General features: G+C 41.6%; 1 protein-coding gene across 2 annotated transcripts in view; it reads right to left on the bottom strand.

Annotated features, from left to right (window-relative positions):
• Positions 1-1,672: 1,672 nt before the first annotated feature.
• Positions 1,673-21,658, bottom strand: part of LOC126210152 (speckle-type POZ protein-like) — a 32,777-nt gene continuing 12,791 nt past the window's right edge. For both annotated transcript variants that reach the window (XM_049939302.1, XM_049939303.1), the window contains exons 3-4: positions 9,214-10,301; positions 1,673-3,322 (exon numbers count right to left, since the gene is read on the bottom strand). In XM_049939302.1, coding sequence (XP_049795259.1) covers positions 2,242-3,322; positions 9,214-10,232 — 2,100 coding nt within the window. In that variant the 5' untranslated portion in view covers positions 10,233-10,301 and the 3' untranslated portion in view covers positions 1,673-2,241. The remainder of the gene's footprint in view (positions 3,323-9,213; positions 10,302-21,658) is intronic.

Here is a 21,658-nt window from a genome sequence, read left to right as displayed (position 1 = left end):
CTATCCAGCCTTGTCCCATTACACAACATAGGTGCCAGAAGTTATACAACAACATAACTGCCACAGCACCCACCCTTTATCTCAGTTCATAATTATACAAAGAAACTTTTAATACATTTAGAAACCCAAGCAGATAATGCAGTACTTGTTCCTCTTTAAAAAAATCTCAAATAAATACATAAAATGTTGTGAGACCTGTAATAAAGGGCATCCCAGAAAACAGTGAGTAGCAATTTACCTGCATACGGAGTGCTTTTGAACTTCTTTCGGACAGGTGATGACAGATGTTTCCATTCCTGCACTTGCTGACGACAATCACCGAATTGCTGGCACCATCTCCGTACCATTTGCCTCAACATCACACCTGACCTGTACACCTCAACAAGGCGGTTATGAATTTCTGTGCCCGATACTCCACGTGCCCATTCATTGCCCATTCATTGCCCACTTCCGCCTTTGACCACAACTCCGAAACACACCTTCTCTCCATAGCTCCCAGAAAAGACTGAGCGGCTGGCCTCCGCTTTGCGCAGGCACTGCAACAGCGCCATCTGCTTGATTGCGGTCGCCCATATCGCACAACTCTGCCCACAGTCGACAGGGGAAACTTATTTTCCAACTCTCCCTCATATAATCGTCTCATAGCAAACATTTGCATCATTTTTTGATGACTGTACCTCATTCAAGTTTTAGTTTGTGTGAAGTTCTTGGGGAGTTTTAATCCTTTTACTGCTACACACATGCTCTTTGGATGCCATGCTGAGGTGGCTTTTGTTGTGGCTGTATTGCACACCCAATACTGGTGCCTTTGCTGAGAGAGGGTGTTACATCATATATGAAATAATTTTTTGGAAACTATTAAGTGAAAAAATGTGATCTTGCAGTTTGACACCTTTACTCAATCAAGGACTGAATGTCTTTTCATTATCCATCATACTTACTGAGTTGTTTCAAATTAAGTAAAACATTGCACAAAATCTTAGAGTTCACTGTGTAAACTTTGCAGTATGGTTGATTTTAGTTCAGACATTGTAATGAATGAAATGCAGATAATGAAATTTTATTTAAAATTAAGAGCAGAATAATATGTCGTTCTGGAGTTATTGGGTTATATATACGAAGGACGGTCACATGCGATGCACCCATTCATGTCCCGGAGCATCCTTCATGACGTGTGTGATTACCAAAAAGAAAAAATCTTCAGATAGAAGTTCAGGTAGCATTTCTGGCATCTAGTTTTGCAGCTGAAGAAAACTACATTGCTCTAAGAACCTCAGAGTACATGCCAGTAGCCTCTTAATGAGCAGCTAGCCCAAAGAAATAAGTCTTCAAACCACTGACTTCCTTAGGTTCTGTATGGCCAGACTGTGCACACTGTCAAAATATTCTTGCTTACTTATCTGTATTAACATTACAAGTAGAAAAATGAAGTCAGGTAGAAGACCTGTGGCTAAGGTGCTGTGATACTTCATTAAATTATGAAGAACTGGTCATCTTATAATACTTAATTGTTAATGCTATGGAACAAATTAATATGAATGCAGTAAGACAGACTTCTGTTTAAGGCAGCAGGAACACAGAATAAGTAAATACCAGACATTAAACTTTTGTCATCACAGAGCCAAGATTTAATGGGTACAATATTATAGCTGTTGTTACAACAGAATATGAAAGCATTATGAACATATATTACAACTGACAAAATAGGCAGTTTTCTTTTTTTAAAAAAGAAATAAACAAAAACTATGATTAAAAGTTCATAAACTTTGTAGTGTTAAAATGCAACTCAATTAAAAACTGGCAATCTGAGAATATCTTTTTTGTCAAATCAACAGTAAAATTATTTTCAAGCAAATTCGTCTTACAAATATTCATCTTGATGACAGCAACAGGAACATTTTTCGTGATACTAATTCGGTCCAACATACCAAATTACTACACAAATTCACAGTTTTCAAGGCTTTATTCAACAATACTGTGTACTTCTTCCCGTCTGAAACACTGAACTTGACTGTTTCCTCATTACTGGCACATTCTCTGGAATATGAGATTCGTGACTCAGTTGTTCCTTATAGATCATTAAAAAAGAGGAAGGCAGGGGCTGAGGGGGGAATATTCTGATGATGAACACTATTTAAGCAATATGGCATATGCTCTAGTTCTGGCAGATACAGTATAACCAGGGGAAAAAAACATGCACTCAGACATACAGTGTATTCAAAACATTTATAATGTCAGTGTCTACTTTCCAGGTTCAGATATCAGTTGACTAATTCTCTTGAGAGCTGTCGGATGTGTATCAATGGCCTCAATCCACTCAGCAGTGCCCATCACCTGCTTAAAATGTGATCGGATGAACCCAATACACAAGTTTAGCAATGCGTCACAATTGCTGTCCATGGCACACACAGCTGTAGAGACAGCATTACCCAAAGCGAGCTGCCGAGACAAATATGTCAGGCATTTTTTCTTCAGGTCACACAGTTCAAACCTGTGAGCTGCCGCCAGTAGTTCCCCTGTGGAGTCACATAAATTTGTTACTCTCCCGGTGTACATATACCGCAGAACCTCAGCCAACACAGTTGGCTTCATATTCGACACCTCCAACTGGCCACTCTTTAACAACTCAGAGCCCGGCTGCAGCATACGGGCAAAAAAGGGGCTACGGGCCACCAGTATCACTCTGTGCACCCCCATCTCAATGGTTCCAGCACATAATTTAAAATCTGCAAAATTTCCTGACTCTAGTAGGGAATGCAGATCCTGTATGAGACCAGACTGCAGCATTGGCTTAACTGCTACTACACACTGCTGCACGACACACACCATACTGATTTCACACTCCAATGCCAATGTGTCATCTACTAAGTATCCACATTCAATTTTCTCTGACTCAGATCCTTCTTCAAACATGCAGCCTGTTGATGTATGGATTCTGCATTTCTCTCCTACTGGAGGAATTACAGAAACACTCAAATCCACTGCTACACTCCCACCAGCCTTATTTTCCAACAGATGGAAGCGCACATCATACTCTGTTCCACATTTGTAGAGTTTTACCTCCCACTGAAGTGTCTCAGGATGGAAGAAGTGTGGCGATGCGACATAATCTCTGGCCTCAGGCCAATTCATTAGACCAGACACAGTCCAGACATAGATCACTTTCTTTCTTATGCAGCGTGTGTAGCCCGAGTCACACACAGTGTCCAGACACCCACCATTTGTTGTGGGAGTGAGGTACCCTGACATGGGCTCTGCAGCTGTTGAATTCACAATGGCGGGATCTGATTGTGAACCACGTGTAGCAGCTGGTGAAGTGCACCTATGGAGAAAGATAAAGCAGTGACATCAGTAAGTGACCCAGCAGTTGAAGCACATACAATGTAGGAATTCTCAAACTGGGGCAGACTGCAAAACTGAACATGAGACCAAGCAAAATTCCAATCACCAACTTTGTCCTCTGAATGCGAAAATATTTTGTTGACACTGACCTGCGTAGGGAGGAACAATCACCATGACAAAATAAGGGAAATCAGAGCTGGTACGGAAAGATATAGGTGTTCATTCTTTCCGCGCACTATACGAGATTGGAATAATAGAAAATTGTGAAGGTGGTTCGATGAACCCTCTGTGAGGCACTTTAATGTGATTTGCAGATTATCCATGTAGATGTAGAACTTTCCAATAATACATGACTTAACTGTTATTGATCTGTACCACAATTCATGGAAACACACACACACACACACACACACACACACACACACACACACACACACACACACGGATATGGGACAGTTTGATGAAGACCCATAAAGTTGGGGAACTGGTGAGGCTTCTTGTCAATGGGAGAATGGGCACTGGAGAAAACTAATTAAACGGTTAAGTGAGGTGCTTCATAAAATGACATAGTTATAATGAAACATTTTTGTTAAAATAGCAGGGAGTGGCACAACTGTTAAAAGAGGACAAATTAAACAAGGGTGCAAGATCTGGCCTCATTAGATGTAACTAATTTGTATACATGTGTTCCACCTGAGGAAAGATATACTTACGTGAGCATGGTAAAATATCTAACTTACAAATGGATGATTTCATAAGATTCTTATAGTTTAAAAACAAAGATGATGTAACTTACCAAACGAAAGCATTGGTATGTTGATAGACACTAACAAACACAAACACACACACAAAATTCAAGCTTTCGCAACCCACAGTTGCTTCATCAGGAATGAGGGAAGTAGAGGGAAAGACGAAAGGATGTGGGTTTTAAGGGAGAGGGTAAGGAGTCATTCCAATCCCGGGAGCGGAAAGTCTTACCTTAGGGGGGAAAAAGGGACAGGTATACACTCGCACACACACACACATCCATCCGCACATATACAGACACAAGCAGACATATGTAAAGGCAAAGAGTTTGGGCAGAGATGTCAGTCGACTGACTGCTTAGAACCTTGACATTTATCAGGTACAGACACACGTTGGCTGGCTAGATTTGCACAAAAAGCACTCCTTTTTGGATTTATGTGCTTATGTTTGTGAGGTATGCAATTTCACTGGTGCAAGTGAAGGTTTGTTGGTATGGTGTGCACCTATAGCAGGTGAAGACACGGGTGTAACCTTTGAGTTGGACAATTTCATAACCTTGGCACTTAATTGGAAGTCTCAAGTCTTTATAGCCATGCCCTTCATAGTTCAGGCTGTAGTGGCAACTGTACTAATAACTGCCAGAGGGTGGTATATGAAGTTTGCGGCCAGCCAAAATTTTTTGAGCAATAAGAGTAGGAACTTTGTCCTTCACCCAGATCTCATGAATGAGTTTCTCACTGAGGTAAATTGGACAGTCAAGGGAGGAAGCAGAATGATCACCCTTTCAGTTGATAACAGTGAGGGGAAGGAGGTGGACACACACACCTCATGAGCATCTCTGCCACAGGTTACATATTTGGCTGCATTTTCACAAGATTCACGTGTGTGGCCATAGCAATATTTATACCAATGTGTGTGATGCAGAATATATGGTGTAACAGTAATCACTTCATAGCCTGCCTTAATTTTTGGTGGAAGTACCACATTGTCAAATGTGAGGAACACAGTGCAGGCTGGCACTAATACTTTATCAACCCTTTTCATGACACGGCGAACTGCAGTCACTCCCTGGTCAATGAGGCAGGCTATTATATGAATCTCGTCCAGGCCACCAAGCAGCCGAGTGTACATGACTACATGGGAGGAATTCAGAGCCTCTACATCAACAGTATAGCTGTAGAGAAGTGTTGGATTAAACAGTTTCTGTGCTTGAAAAGCACTATTTGTCTCCAAAAACAAGGTCCCATTACACAACTGAGAGCTGCACTTCACTGGACCAGCAATGGCATCTACACCCTTCTGAATAACAAACTGATTGACTGTCTTGAAATTCTGACCATCTGCCATGCATGACACCATGAGGTATTGGGGTGCAGCTGGGACAGGCGTTGATTCTTTCACCTCAACCCATTTACATTTTTAAGATAAGGAACTCATTGCGGAGAAATCCCTAATACTGCCAGCACCTCCGATGGTGTGCTCTTTCCTACTAGGGACCCCACGCGCATTAGGTGGCTGTGCACACATCAGGTCATACCTCCTGGACTCCAGATAAAGGGACCAATCAGCATAGAGGAAGGTACCAGCTCAGGCAGTCACCATTCCCTGGGCCTGGTCTTTACCATGGGGAGCCCTACATGTAGACATGGGGCTAGATGTTACATGCTAACTAGTCACCTTTTACGCATCAAATGCATGGGCCGACCTTCAGGAATGCAGAGGGAGGTAGAAGAAGAAAAGGAAATAGAGACCTCCAGGATCAAAGCAGAGGAAGGGTAAGAAAATGAAGGACACAGAAAGCAACGAGTTGACAGGATGAATCCATACACCATTTTACCAAGGACTTCAATTTTCCAAAGAAGGCATACCACTCGGTTCCCAAGGGAGGCTAAAGGAATAGCATGAAAAGTGAAGTAGGTCTGCAAAGGTTGGGGTCCCATTATAGCCAAGCACATACTCACCAAAGAGTGGTGAGCCCTCTTGGGGAGGGGGGCACTTCTTCACTAGGCATGCAGTCTTAGGTTCGTACGACCCAATGTCAGATGTAAACATTTATCCTCAAGAAGCTCTTAAACAGGATGACAATTTCTACTCTTTTTCTCATCCAGGACATACCTGAGCCGAGAGACCTTATGAGTGACAAGCTGCAGATTACATGCTGGCTATTCTCCATTTACAAAAACAGCCAACTTCAGTATTTTAACCAATACTGTTTTATCAAAGTGTATAAGCGGACAGGAAAAAAAAATTCCTGAAATTTTCCCAGATTTTCTGGTTGAAAATACACTTTTTCTGGCTGAAAATTCACTTTTCCTAGGTGAAAGTACTTTTTTCTGGGTCAAGTGACAACATAGGAGCACAGCTTGAATATTTCTGACAGGCACGATTATAAATTTCACTACTGTGCACCGAACATTTAAAGGGTTACCTGGCTGAATACATGTTCTGTCAAACACTTTGACTTTTCAACAGAAAAGCCAGTTACGGGTGAAATTGCTCAAGAAGTCACTTCACACTGTTTTTTGAAGGGTAATTATACTTTATACCATTGTTATTGCATAGTTTGTAATCTATAAATATGAAAAGCAAACTGTGAAACTCTCTTTTTTAGCATGGATTACCTCTAAGATATGTCAAGCACAAATGTGCTAGTAAAATTTTAAATAAGGGCATAAATGGCTGGTTCTCTGGGCTCGAAATTTTTATAAGTGGTGGGTCCTGAAAGTCTTAAAGTTTTTAATGAGAGTCAAGCTCTCTGTGATTTAAGAAATTCATCACACATTCTCAACTTAACATGATTCATCTTGCATAAAGGGAAATGTGCTTTAATGGTAATGCTTCTCAACTACTACTTGCAATATTTTCTTGCGACCTGTTAGAAACGTAAACAAGTGCGACGTCACGTTTATTGAAACAAGGTCCATGAGAAAGACACATCGAAAGCTGTTTGTTGTTACAAAGTACTGCATAGGCTCCAACACATTTTACTAACAGCAGACACTTACATGTGCACTGTGTTTCTATGTTGAAAATGTCGCATTTTCTTTGAGACTAAAGTTTCACATTGGTGTTATTCTCTCCTTTATGTTTTCTTGCTGCAGTATTGTTCTGGAGTAGTGTGCTAGAATGAAATCATTTTTTTGAGTATCAATTCTCATGAGGCAAAATTACAAAAATTTTACTGAAAACTAAAAGAATGAAAGTTTCCCTGATTTTTCCTGTATTTCTCAGGGGCGTATACAGCCCGTTTATTTAACATAACCTTTTAACGAATATCAGTAATAAGTCTTACATTAAAATATGAATATCTTTCTAATGTGGTTTCACAAAAGACTTTTGCTTCAGTGTTTTATTTACACAATCGGACACGATTAGAATGAAGAGGGGAAACCGTGTGAACATTTGTGTGTGTCAGCACTCTGCCACTGCCTTTGAAATTGATGCTTTGTATAATGTGGAGACACAAGTGTAGCTATCTGCTGTTATAAAGAAACACAATTATTTCAGGTTTTTTTTTTTAAATAGGTGTAATTTAAACTGTTATAATTTCATATTCTGAACAATGTACAGAGAATGACTCTAGTTTATTCATTTTCGCTTGCTGTGTTTCCTATACTTCTCTGTATTTTACACTTTCTGCATTTGACACTGTTTTGGGTCAGTTTGCTGAAAAGTGTAAAATGGGATTTTACCATATGTTTAATCGATTTGAACTACAAGCGGATCATTCTGTTTTTCAGGCACTGAAAAAAAAAATTACCCCATGTTAGAGATACATTTCAACAAAAATGGGCTTCAACGGAAATGTAAAACATGACCAGCAAGTTGTCCTACATGCTATAGTAAGTGATAGTGTTAATTAATAATATACAGAAAATTTGCATAAACTTTACAATGGGTTATCCATGTTCTGGGTTTCGCTCACATTATTGAGCATATGGTGGCAATTCATTTCTGTCTAATCAGAGGAAGAAAATGGGATGATAGGATGTGGTAGCCAGTGAACAGCAGTGGACAAGCTACATCACCTGTTAATACATGAGCTGATGGCATTTTGTAGCTGGTATATTATTTCATTGTATTTGTATTTTGATGTGTCTGTTATAGGAAAAACACACACACACACACACACACACACACACACACAGCGAGAGAGAGAGAGGGGGGGGGGGGGGGGGGGAGATTACTCACATTATTGTGTAGCAGGCTCTTTCTTTATCTTCTGCTTTAGCAATTACAAGCATTAAGCTTATTAATACATATACTGCACTTTTGTGCTGACTGTGTTGAAATATTATTAATCACTACATTTCGAAGGCGGACTCTAGTATGCTGTAGTGACAGGCCCAAGACCTAAAGTGACGACTTTGTTGCGAGTTGGCGAAGCCGACGAAAGTGAATGTGAAATCTTGGTTATCGTGACGGACTATTCTTCAAAATGCCTAGATCTAGCAAAAGTGCAAAATATGTTCAATTATGTGCATTTGACCCTGCAAATGACATATTCTCTCCAAAAAATCAGTTTGACTGAACTTTAACATTGGTAGGTTAAGATGGTCATTGAATGCAATACAATATTTCTTCTGTGGTTGAAATGACTATATTGTTACATTAACAGTTACACAAAACAGGGTGTGCAAAATAAAAGTGGGCCAGAAAATATTTATAAGACTGCCGCAGAGTAGACCCTTGTTAATAATTGGAGGACTGCCCATTACAGCAAAAGCTCCAATATTTCTACACACATGCTTATCCTGCATGCTCTGTCCAGAGTGCTTTGCAGAATCATTATGTTTCAGCGAGTGAGAGGAAAAGAAGTGTTTAGTGACAAGTCAAATGCAACATGGAATGGTGCTCACAGTGAAACAGCATGCGTTCATTGTCAAGTGTGATGTGAAGCACTGTTTGGGGAAAACTTGTGTGCAACAGTTTCAGTAAGAGAGGAAGTGTTTCCACAAAACTACAGTAGAGCCTGCAATGCAAAACTAGTCACAAAATAGTGCCATTTCCAGCACATCCTGTAATCTCCATTAACCCTCAAGCAGGCACCAACCACAAATAAAATTTAAGCATCTAACTAACATTTTAAATCTCACTGAATGTTGTGTGTAAAGTCAGTTTTACCTTGCTGATCCTTTGGTGACCAATTCACTGATCATCTTCACAGCCTTAGGGTGTTTGTCAATGATGTTTGCCCAGCCTTTGGTCCCCACCACCTGCTGAAGATTCTGTGTAATGAACGCCATACACACGTCCTGCAAAAAGCTGCAGGAGTGAACAACGGCATAGACAGCAATAGTAGCAGCAGTATCTACCGTAAGCTGCCTCACTAGCTCCAGCTCGTACTTCAACTTGGCATCTTGGAGACCGTATTTGTCAGAGGCAACCAAGAGCTGCTCTGTCATGTCACTTGTTACCTGCACTATGTCAGTGTACATATAGTGCAACAACTCTGACACCACTTCCGGTTCCACATCTGGTATCTCCACGAGACCTTCCCGAGCCTCCTTCGTGTCGTGACTCAGCATGGCTCGGAAAACTGGGCTGCGCGCACACAGTATCGCCCTGTGTGCCTCCAGGTGGACACCTCCAGCACTCAGCTTGATGTCTGCAAGGTCTTTGGAGTCCAGCAAGCGCCCAAGATCCTTGGCCATGGCCGACTGCAACTCTTCTTCTGATGCATCACTGGTGTCCTCAGCTACCACTTCTACAGTGGACACTTCACATTCAAAATTCCAGTCCTCCCCCAGCTCTTTTGAGTCAATTTTGTCAATTACAGACTGCAGAGAAGATTTCTCCTGTATTTTAAGATGGTGGACATCAGGAGGAAACACATAGTGTCTTACACCATTCCCATCCAACACAAAAGCTTTTAGGGTTGCACTCACAGGCAGAGAATCATTGCTAGCAACAAGACGGAAGCACAGCATCGGGCTGCCTTCATCCTTTTCGAGTTCCAGGCACCATTTACTCAAATTTGGATGAGCGAATACAGGAGATCTAATATTTTCAGTGTCCTCTGGACAAATATCAAATCCAGATACTGTCCAGTTGTAGATGGCTTTCATTGCTTTCATTGTTGTGTTTCCTGACAGTTGCACTGTGTCAGGTCTACTAACATCAACTACAGGCAGGCAGTGCATTGTAACTTCTATAGCATGCACTTGCAAATTGAAAATGTTGGCAAAATTTGTCCACTAGCAGTTGATGACCTGTTAAAAAAGAAAATAGAAATAAATTAATCAAAAGGACACTATGAATTTTATAGATAGATATAATTAAGTCGAGGTAATTTAAACATTTTAATGCTTGCATTAGAATTATTCACATTTCACAGAACACATTGTAATGTAATAAAAGAATTTCTCCTTGCTCTTAAGAATCTCAAATCTCCAACCATTTGTTCTCCACACATTTCTTCTGGACAGGCTTGAACATATATGGGTTTAATAATGACTGCTTTCAAAATGTGGGAAATGGCATTTTTTTAAAATCACTTCATCACTATGTTGAACGTTATTATCAACCACGTGCAGCCATACTTCTGATTTGCATCCACTTGCTATTACTGCTACCTAACCAATATCAAAAGATGCGAAAATGGAAAAATAATAAAGTGAACATTACATTGCAATCATGATATTAAATGGACGCTCTATCTTGCAGCTGGGAGAAGTTGCATTACAAAGGAGAATCTACAGGGCTGTGCAACATTTGTAAAGTGTTTCAGTCAGCATTTAATACAATTTTTTTAATGCTATTCATATTACGAAATGGGTTTCGAGAAATAATGTCTCTATTATCAGCAAAACTCATACAACAATCCTAGTTCTACACAAAAGTGAATAAAAACCAGAATGCTGATTTTTTTAAAATGTCACATGGCCTGATATTTTACAGGATAACTTGACAGGTGTCAATTCAGTTTTGTGTAATGCACTACATTCTCATAGAGTCTTGCCTGGGGTTGGAGGGTGGGCCATTATTTCCTAGATGTATCATTCGTTTCACTACGTGAATAACACTACAAAACAATGAAGTTGAAACTGATTTAAATAAATATCTTAACTTGATGCTACCACAACCTCATATTCCACAGAAAAAAGTCAAAGCCAAGGTGTACATTAAAAGGACAGTATCTGTCATAAATAATTCTGTAGGTATCAACAAAAAAAGATCTTTAACAGTCTCCTGCAAGATGTTTGATTGTGTAATTCATACAACATGATATGAAACCTTTATTACCTAGATGCTGTGAAGAATAGAGAAAAAGGGGTAGATTGAAGAAGGCAGCTTGTTAAAGGGTGAAAGGATTATGACCACTCCTGAGGTGCATTACAAAGAGAACAGCAAATATTCTGCTACTAATGTATGACCTCTGTTGTTTCTGGGACTGTTTACAGATTGTATACTAAAATCCTTCCACACCTAAAACTGTGAAACTTAATTGGACCCAAAAGTTATAAATGCAGTAAACGTGTTGAGTAATGGTTTGTAACACACAACAAGGTACAGTAATTATGCTGCTACAGCTGCTATGTAATATCACATTAAATAATAACTTCTTATACCCACATGCAATAACATACTTTATTTCTCTTTTACGTAAAACATAAGAGCGAATAATCAATAACGGAACATTCTAACTCCATAGAACAAAAGCAAAGAATAAACAGTACGCAAATAATTCACATCTTTGCTGCCGACTGCTGCAATGTGTGTAACTGTTTACTTATTTTGTATATCTTCACGCTCCCACAAAGCCTCCTCAAGGTAGAGCGGAGCTCCAGGTATGTGTGGAAACCCATATCAGACATTTCAACCACCCTTATATAAATCACTTGTTGTGTGTCTTGTTCTTCTGCCACCGTATCTTCCACCAAATTCACTTTATTTTCTGTTTTGGAAGATGCTTGCTCCTGTTGTGGCACCATGTCCTACTGAAAGTCTTGTATGTCTTCTTGCTTTAAGTCTTCCGACAGTACACGAGCAAACTTCACTATCGACTGACACTGTAACTCGTTTATCATGAATCAGGAGCTTCACTGTGTGTGTGTGTGTGTGTGTGTGTGTGTGTGTGTGTGGGTGTGGGTGTGGGTGTGTGTGTGTGTGGGTGTGTGTGTGTGTGTGTGTGTGTGTGCGCGCGCGCATTACGTTGCAGTACTTTGTAAGATCCAGTATATGGTGGCTGCAATGGGGTTCTTACTGCATTGGATAATAACATCAGCTGCAAACACTTAAGTTTCAGTGCACAAATGACAGAATGTCGCCATGCCATTTTGATGGATATGGCTGGAGGTTAGCCAGCTGTGTTTTAACTCTCTTCAATGAATTCGGTAGGTCAGCCTTACTGGGACGGCCCAAGGTTTCTCAGTACACAAGCTCTGCCACAGATGCCTTTAGGTCTGGCTTGAAAACAGTGCACAGACCCACTACCACCAGAGGTAATGCTGTAGACAAACTGTCACCACGACATATCAATGCAGCTTTAAGTACTCTGTGCCACCGCTCAGTCATTCCATTACTTTCTAGATGATAATTTGTTGTAGGGTGATTCGCTATCCAAAAATGATCATCAGTTTAAAAAATAATGAGGATTCAAATCTTGTCAGTCGTGATGTGCACTGGGCATCCAAATCTTGCTGCCATGTCGCCAAGAAACTTTGACTAATTGTCTCCGCCGATATGTCTTGAACGGTGCAGCTTCTGCCCACCTCATAAACCTGTCAAATCCCCGTTACCAGATAACAGTAACCTTCAGACATCAGCAGAGGGCCAACAATGTCAAGGTGCACATATTCAAAACAACCAAATGGTTTGTCACAGCACCCAACTGATTTCTTCGCAACATCTCACCTTACAACTGTGTCCATCTTCAACAATCATTCTTAACTCTAGGCCAAACAAAGCGTTCCGTCAGCAACTTCACACTCGCTCGTGTACCTGGTTGAGCGAATTATGTATACTTTCGAATATCTCTCACCGTAAACGTTCAGGCACAAACGGTCTACGTCTTCTTGTGAGATATCACACCATATTATAACAGCCTCACCTTCCAAATTTATTTCCTGCAATCTCTGCTGAAAAAGCTGAAGTTGTATGACTGCTGTTTGCTCTCTTGTCAGTTTCATATAATCCATAGAATTGGTTACCATTGCAACCCTAAAAATTCTCTGCTCCTTTTCCACGACATACATCGGCGGTGAATTGGCTTATGTACCCTAACTGTCTGGAATCGCCTACATGACAAAGCATCTGTACAAATGCTGAACGTAAAGGTGAGTGGTTTGTGGTCTGTGGTCTGTGAACACTGTAAATGGTCTACCGCCCACATAAGGCAGAACAGGCCTTATTGCCCTATATACCGAGTGGGAAAAACCCTAACGGCTGCCAGTGTCCAGCAGTCCCTCAATGTAACGCTGGTCCAATGGCTATCTGACTTCTGTCAACTAATACAGCTAGTTTCACATCTCTTTCAGAATGTGCCAGTAAAAATGCTTGCTTCAGACTTGTCTTAACCTATTCAAAGGTTTGCTGCATGCAGGGTGTCCAATCTAGCTTCTGAGCTTTATTTGTATGAGGACCTCTGTGAGAAGTGCTTGCAAAGCAGCTTCTCTCAGCAGATGTCGATGGTAAAAATTTACAACCCTCAAGAACTTATATAACTGCTGCAAATCCAACACCGAGATAAATGTTGTGCAAGTTCCACTTTCTCTTCCAACAGGCGGATGTCGTCTGCTACAGCTATATGACCCAGGTACATCACATAGTTTTTTTTCGCAAGCTGTACTTCATTCATTATTACCTCGTACCTACGTAGACTATCAAAACTGCATAAAGGTGTGCCTCAAGGAGATGTGTTGCTGTAAATGCCCATATGTTGTCAAGATGCACGAAAGTAAATTCTAACCCTTGTAACACCTCATCAATGAAACAATGCCATATTTGAGACGCACTTTTAAGGCCAAACAGCATATGTAAAAATTTGAAGGGGCCAAAAGATGTAATGACAGCCGTCTTCAGTATGTCAGCGTCTGCAACCAGTACCTTTTGACAACCTATGACACTAAAAAAAATTGTTCCCACTAGTACATTCATAGAATCACCAATATTGGGCATTGGATATTGCACGAGCATTCAATTCCGTGTAATCCAATTTTTTTCCCCCCCTCAGATGAAAAGGTTTGTTTGTTTCGCTTTTGCTTTGGGGCACAATAACAACTGGGGTCACACACGCCCAAGTCAAAACTTTAGAACAGAACACAGAGAGGAGTTAAAAAAACGACTATACGTCAGTCCCAATTGACATAATAAGACAGTTAAAACCAGGCACATGGAAAAATGGCTACAAAAGACACCATACATAAATGGAGGTCCAAAACTAAAAATGAAATGGCCTTTGCCACATTGCTTTGACGGATAAAAAGTAAGATAGCCCACACGTCATTTGCTAAAATGGCTGATAACAAGACAGCAAACCCAAACGGGAACGTAAAAAAAAAAGGACATTCCATCAGGAAGTGGTGGACAGTTAAAACTTCGAGTGCAGTGCGTACAAAGTGATGGTGTAGCGCCACCTAGCAAACGACAATGGCTAAAAAGGCAGTGCCCAATATACAACCAAGTTAAAATAACCTCCTCCTGGTGGGAGGGCCGAGAGGAGGTTGTCCAAGCTGCTGGGAGAGGCTTAATAAGCCAGAACTTATTCCCAAGAAGGGAGGACCATTGGTGATGCCACAGGGACACCACCTCCTGACAGATGGAAACACAGAGATCATCGGAGGGAATATAGGTACTCGTGGGCTGAGGTATGAGGACTGCAGCTTTGGCAGCAGCCTTGTTTCCTGGCAGACTGACATGACCAGGAACCCACAGAAACATCACACTGGCTCCACCAAGAGTGAGCAGTTGACAGTATTCCTGGACCCGCTGCACTAAGGGATGGGCGGTGTAGCGCACATAGACTGTCGAGGGCGCTGAGTGAGTCTGAGCAGAGGGCACAATTTAAAAGCCTGTGTCACCAGATGTACTCCATGGCCTGATACAAGGCGAAGAGCTTGGCTGTAAATACTGAGCAGTGTGCCAGAAGCTGATACCGATAGACACGGGTGCCAATGATGACAGGCCCCAAGGTCGGTCAGAGCCATCATCAATGTGTAGAAAGGTACTATCACAAAGTTCCATGCAAACGTCATGAAACTGAAGGCAATAGACCAAGGCTGGAGTAGTGTCCTTAGGTAGCGAATGAAGACCAACGTTAATACGGGTCGCTTCACGAAGCCAAGGTGGTTAAGGGTTCACACCCATCGGGAAAGGTGCAAATAGTGTGAAGTTAAGCTGCCGCAGCAAGTGCCGAAAGTTACTCCAGGAGGTAACAGAGAAGGACGAGCCTCATACTGACAATCAAAGGTATCACCAAAGAAGGAGACATAGGATGGGTGGCCATGCATGGCAGACAAACGGCATGCATACCTGCTGAGGAGAAATTCACAGCAGTAGGACAGTGGTAGTTCAGCAACTTCAGCATACAGACTCTCAACCAGGCTGGTATAAAAGGCGCCCATGGCCAAACAGAATGCCACAATGGTGAATAGTGTTGAGACAGGGATGGGCATGCAGACACATAAACGAAGCATCCATAGTTGAGTTATGAAAGGACAAAGGACCGGTGCAAACGGAACAGGGTGGTTCGATCGGCACCCCAGGAAGTACCATTGAGGAAATGTAAGACCTCAAGGAACCGCGTACAGCGGGCTGCCAAGTAAGATACACGATAGAACCGAGATAGTTTCCTATCAAGCATGAGGCCCAGGAATTTCATAGTTTCAATGAACGGAAGGGCAAGAGGCCTAAGATGTAAAGATGGTGGGAGAAACCACTTGCATCGCCAGAAATTCATACAGACAGTTTTGTCAGTGGAAAAACGAAAGCCGTTGACGATGCTCCGGGAGTAAAGAAGACACCGCCCAGTGAGACAGGTCTGTCAACAACTGCAATAGATGGTAAAATCGTCAACCAAAAGGTAGCCAGAGATGCCCTGTGGGAGACAGGATACGATAGGATTAGTGACGATAGCAAAGAAGACGACACTCGGGACAGAACCCTGAGGCACACCATTTTCCTGGGTAAAGGTGTCTGACAAGGCAGAATCCACAAGAGCCTTGAAAACTCGATCTTGTAAAAATACCTGAAGGAAACCGAGCAGGCAGCCGCAGAAGCACCACGTATAAAGAGTACGGAGGATACCAGTTCTCCAGCAGGTGTCGGAGGACTTCTCCAAATCGAAAAACACGGCCACAGTCCAGGATTTCCGCAGAAAGTCATTGATGACATGGGTGGACAAAGTAACAAGATGGTCAACTGCAGAACACCATGCTCGAAACCCACACTGTGCATTTGCCAGTAATTTGCAAGACTCTAGCCACCCTCCCAGCCGGGCACGAATCATACGTTCCATCACCTTGCAAATGCAGCTGGCAAGAGAGATGGGGCAGTAGACAGAAGGAAGATTTTTGTCCTTACTGGGCTAAGGGATGGGTATGACGGTGGCTTCATGCCAGTATCTGGGAAAAGTGCTCTCTGCCCAGATGCGGTTGTACAAGTTAAGCAGAAAGTGCATGCCTGCAAGAGAAAGGTGCTGCACCATCTGAATGTGGATGGCATCCGGCCCTGGGGCGGAGGATCGGGATGAACTGAGAACATGATCGAGCTCCCTCATAGTAAAGGTGGCACTCACAATTCAGAGAAGAGAAGGGTATCGCCTGAGCCTCCTCCACTTGTTTCGATGGAGGAAGGCGGGCTGACAGTGAGAATAGCTCGAAACTTCCACAAAATGGCAGCCCAAGGTGTTGGAGACAGCAACAGGGTCCACGATAACATCGTCTACAACTGTGAGCCCAGAAATGGGGAATGGATATTGGTCCCACAGAGCCGTCTGAGCCACATGACAGAGGCAGGGGCGTGTAATGGTACTTGAATTACGCAACCATTACGACACCTCACCTGAACCTCTCGATACCAGCAATATTCTACTGTGTTTCTGTAAAGTAGTTAACATATTTCTGAGACAACATTCAGATTTGATTTCATTAATGTAGAGGTACTATGATACATCGATATGTTTATGTTGCAATGATATTATTCTTATGTGTATTCTTTCTTTTGTCACTAAGATCTTTGACGTACTGGTGACTCTTGATTTTTGGGCACGTAAGCAGTTAGTTAGACAGTTAGAGATGGAAAAGTCAAGTCTTGGACGTCATGTTGAAAAGACACATATTGTAGTCAGCTTATAAAATGTGAACTTTCACAGTTCAAAAATGGCTCTGAGCACTATGGGACTCAACATCTTAGGTCATAAGTCCCCTAGAACTTAGAACTACTTAAACCTAACTAACCTAAGGACATCACACACACCCATGCCCGAGGCAGGATTCGAACCTGCGACCGTAGCAGTCCCGCGGTTCCGGACTGCAGCGCCAGAACCGCTAGACCACCGCGGCCGGCACTTTCACAGTGAGGAAGATGTTTTTCAAGTATGTTTTTATTGTGAAGTGATGTTTTGTGTGATACGTGATACTGCAACAAAAGCAATAAAAAGGAAGTTAACTTAAATTCGGAGTGCTGATTATTTTTTTACTTCACCATTGTGCTAACTTTCAAAGGTTTAATCTTCAAGAATGGTTTGTGAAACACACCTATAAAACTTTTGAATATAGCAGAATAAAACCTAGGCCTCTTTGCGTCCGAGCTTGGAATCATCACTACCTAGATTTTCGACGATTGAGCCATGATTTTACAACGAGACCAGCATGGGAAACACGAAAAGATGAGTGCCTAGTTTATTAACTGTGCTCTAATGACACCTGTCACATAATAACTTTGTTGTTGCCCGAAAATGCAATATTTAGCAGCGTGAGCAACACCAGAAACATTATTAAATTTTGACCTTTGTTGTGGTCGGGTTGTTAGAGGTGGAACTGTTAAAAGAACTAGTAAATGAGATCCGGCTTGCTCTTTTGCTATCCCAAAGAACGCGACGACACTTTGCACATCTGTTTACAATTAATGCAATTTGCCATCACAGGATGACAGTTAAAACCACGGAGAGCACATCTCCTTGCGCGAATTGCATCGCGGCATGCCTCAGTCCACCAAGCAACTGGGACACGACGTAGTAAAGACTAAGTGCGAGGAATGGAACGTTCTGCAGGAGAAATGATAACGTTGAGGAGATAGTCTGTGACGAAGCAAGCTGGGGTATTTTTCTTCCCCTTTTGTTTTGCCATCTGCCTGCTTAAATTCGTTTGGTTACTTTTAACTGTTTGCCATTAGCATAGTGAGTATAATCTGCATTTCCATAAGAGAAAAATTGGTCCTCAGTTTTAAAGTAAATAACACCGGATCTAATTTTGTGCCTAGTTTTATGTATATAATCGATTTTCTAATTTATTTTGCCTCCCCCCATGAACCATGGACCTTGCCATTGGTGGGAAGGCTTGCGTGCCTCAACGATACAGATAGCCGTACCGTAGGTGCAACCACAACAGAGGGGTATCTGTTGAGAGGCCAGACAAACGTGTGGTTCCTGAAGAGGGGCAGCAGCCTTTTCAGTAGTCGCAGGGGTAACAGTCTGGATGATTGACTGATCTGGCCTTGTAACACTAACCAAAATGGCCTTGCTGTTCTGGTACTGCGAACGGCTGAAAGGAAGGGGAAACTACAGCCGTAATTTTTCCTGAGGGCATGCAGCTTTACTGTATGATTAAATGATGATGGCGTCCTCTTGGGTAAAATATTCCGGAGGTAAAATAGTCCCTCATTCGGATCTCCGGGCGGGAACTACTCAACAGGACGTCGTTATCAGCAGAAATAAAACTGGCGTTCTACGGATCGGAACGTGGAATGTCAGATCCCTTAATCGGGCAGGTAGGTTAGAAAATTTAAAAAGGGAAATGGATAGGTTAAAGTTAGATATAGTGGGAATTAGTGAAATTCGGTGGCAGGAGGAACAAGACTTTTGGTCAGGTGAATACAGGGTTATAAATACAAAATCAAACAGGGGTAATGCAGGAGTAGGTTTAATAATGAATAAAAAAATAGGTGTACGGGTAAGCTACTACAAACAGCATAGTGAATGCATTATTGTTGCCAAGATAGACACGAGCCCACGCCTACTACAGTAGTACAGGTTTATATGCCAACTAGCTCTGCAGATGACGAAGAAATTGATGAAATGTATGATGAGATAAAAGAAATTATTCAGGTAGCGAAGGGAGACGAAAATTTAATAGTCATGGGTGACTGGAATTCGTCAGTATGAAAAGGAAGAGAAGGAAACATAGTAGGTGAATATGGATTGAGGCTAAGAAATGAAAGAGGAAGCCACCTGATAGAATTTTGCGCAGAGCATAACTTAATCATAGCTAACACTTAGTTTAAGAATCATGAAAGAAGGTTGTATACATGGAAGAACCCTGGAGATACTAAAAGGTATCAGATAGATTATATAATGGTAAGACAGAGATTTAGGAACCAGGTTATAAATTGTAAGACATTTCCAGGGGCAGATGTGGACTCTGACCACAATCTATTGGTTATGAACTGCAGATTGAAACTGAAGAAACTGCAAAAAGGTGGGAATTTAAGGAGATGGGACCTGGATAAACTGAAAGAACCAGAGATTGTATAGAGTTTCAAGGAGAGCATAAGGGAACAATTGACAAGAATGGGGGAAAGAAATACAGTAGAAGAAGAATGGGTAGCTTTGAGGGATGAAATAGTGAAGGCAGCAGAGGATCAAATAGGTAAAAACCCTAGTAGAAACCCTCGGGTAACAGAAGAAATACTGAACTTAATTGATGAAAGGAAAAAATATAAAAATGCAGTAAATAAAGCAGGCAAAAAGGAATACAAATGTCTCAAAAATGATATCGACAGGAAGTGCAAAATGGCTAAGCAGGGGTGGCTAGAGGACAAATGTAAGGATGTAGAGGCTTGTCTCACTAGGGCACGTAAGCAGAAAAATTAAAGAGACCTTTGGAGAAAGGAGAACCACTTGCATGAATATCAAGAGCTCAGATGGAAACCCAGTTCCAAGCAAAGAAGGGAAATCAGAAAGGTGGAAGGAGCATATAGAGGGCCTATACAAGGGCAATGTACTTGAGGACAATGTTATGGAAATGGAAGAGGATGTAGATGAAGATGAAATGGGAGATATGATATTGTGTGAAGAGTCTGACAGAGCACTGAAAGACCTGAGTCGAAACAAGGCCCCCAGAGTAGACAACATTCCATTAGAACTACTGACAACCCTGAGAGAGCCAGTCCTGACAAAACTCCACCATCTGGTGAGCAAGATGTATGAGACAGGCAAAATATCATCAGACTTCAAGCAGAATATAACAATCGCAAACCCAAAGAAAGCAGGTGTTGACAGATGTGAAAATTACCGAACTATTAGTTTAATAAGTCACAGCTGCAAAATACTAACGCGAATTCTTTACAGACGAATGGAAAAACTGATAGAAGCCGACCTCGGGGAAGCTCAGTTTGGATTTCATAGAAATATTGGAACAGGTGACGCCATACTGATCCTACGACTTATCTTAGAAGCTAGATTAAGGAAAGGCAAACCTACGTTTCTAGCATTTGTAGACTTAGAGAAAGCTTTTGACAATGTTGATTGGGATACTCTCTTTCAAATTCTTAAGGTGGCAGGGGTAAAATACAGAGATCAAAAGGCTATTTACAATTTGTACAGAAAGCAGATGGCAGTTATAAGAGTCGAGGGGTATGAAAGGGAAGCAGTGGTTGGGAAGGGAGTGAGACAGGGTTGTAGCCTATCCCCGATGTTATTCAATCTGTATATTGAGCAAGCAATAAAGGAAACAAAAGAAAAGTTTGGAGTAGGTATTAAAATCCATGGAGAAGAAATAAAAACTTTGAGGTTCACCGATGACATTGTAATTCTGTCAGAGACAGCTAAGGACTTGGAAGAGCAGTTGAATGGAATGGACAGTGTCTTGAAAGGAGGGTACAAGATGAACATCAACAAAAGCAAAACGAGGATAATGGAATGTAGTCGAATTAAGTCGGGTGATGCTGAGGGAATTAGATTAGGAAATTAGACACTCAAAGTAGTAACGGAGTTTTGCTATTTGGGGAGCTAAATAACTGATGATGTTCGAAGTAGAGAGGATATAAAATGTAGACTGGCAATGGCAAGGAAAGGGTTTCTTAAGAAGAGAAATTTGTTAACATTGAGTATTGATTTAAGTGTCAGGAAGTCGTTTCTCATCAAAGTATTTGTATGGAGTGTAGCCATGTATGGAAGTGAAACGTGGACAATAAATAGCTTAGACAAGAAGAGAATAGAAGCTTTCAAAATGTGGTGCTACAGAAGAATGCTGAAGATTAGATGGGTTGATCACATAACTAATGAGGAGGTATTGAATAGAATTGGGGAGAGGAGGAGCTTGTGGCACAACTTGACTAGAAGAAGGGATCGGTTGGTAGGACATGTTCTGAGATAGCAAGGGATCACCAATTTAGTATTGGAGGGCAGCGT

The sequence above is a fragment of the Schistocerca nitens genome, chromosome 10 (genome assembly GCF_023898315.1).
Source record: "Schistocerca nitens isolate TAMUIC-IGC-003100 chromosome 10, iqSchNite1.1, whole genome shotgun sequence".
Lineage (NCBI taxonomy): Eukaryota > Metazoa > Arthropoda > Insecta > Orthoptera > Acrididae > Schistocerca > Schistocerca nitens.
Note: the sequence above shows the minus strand (reverse complement) of the source record. Positions and strands in the feature narration are given on the sequence as shown.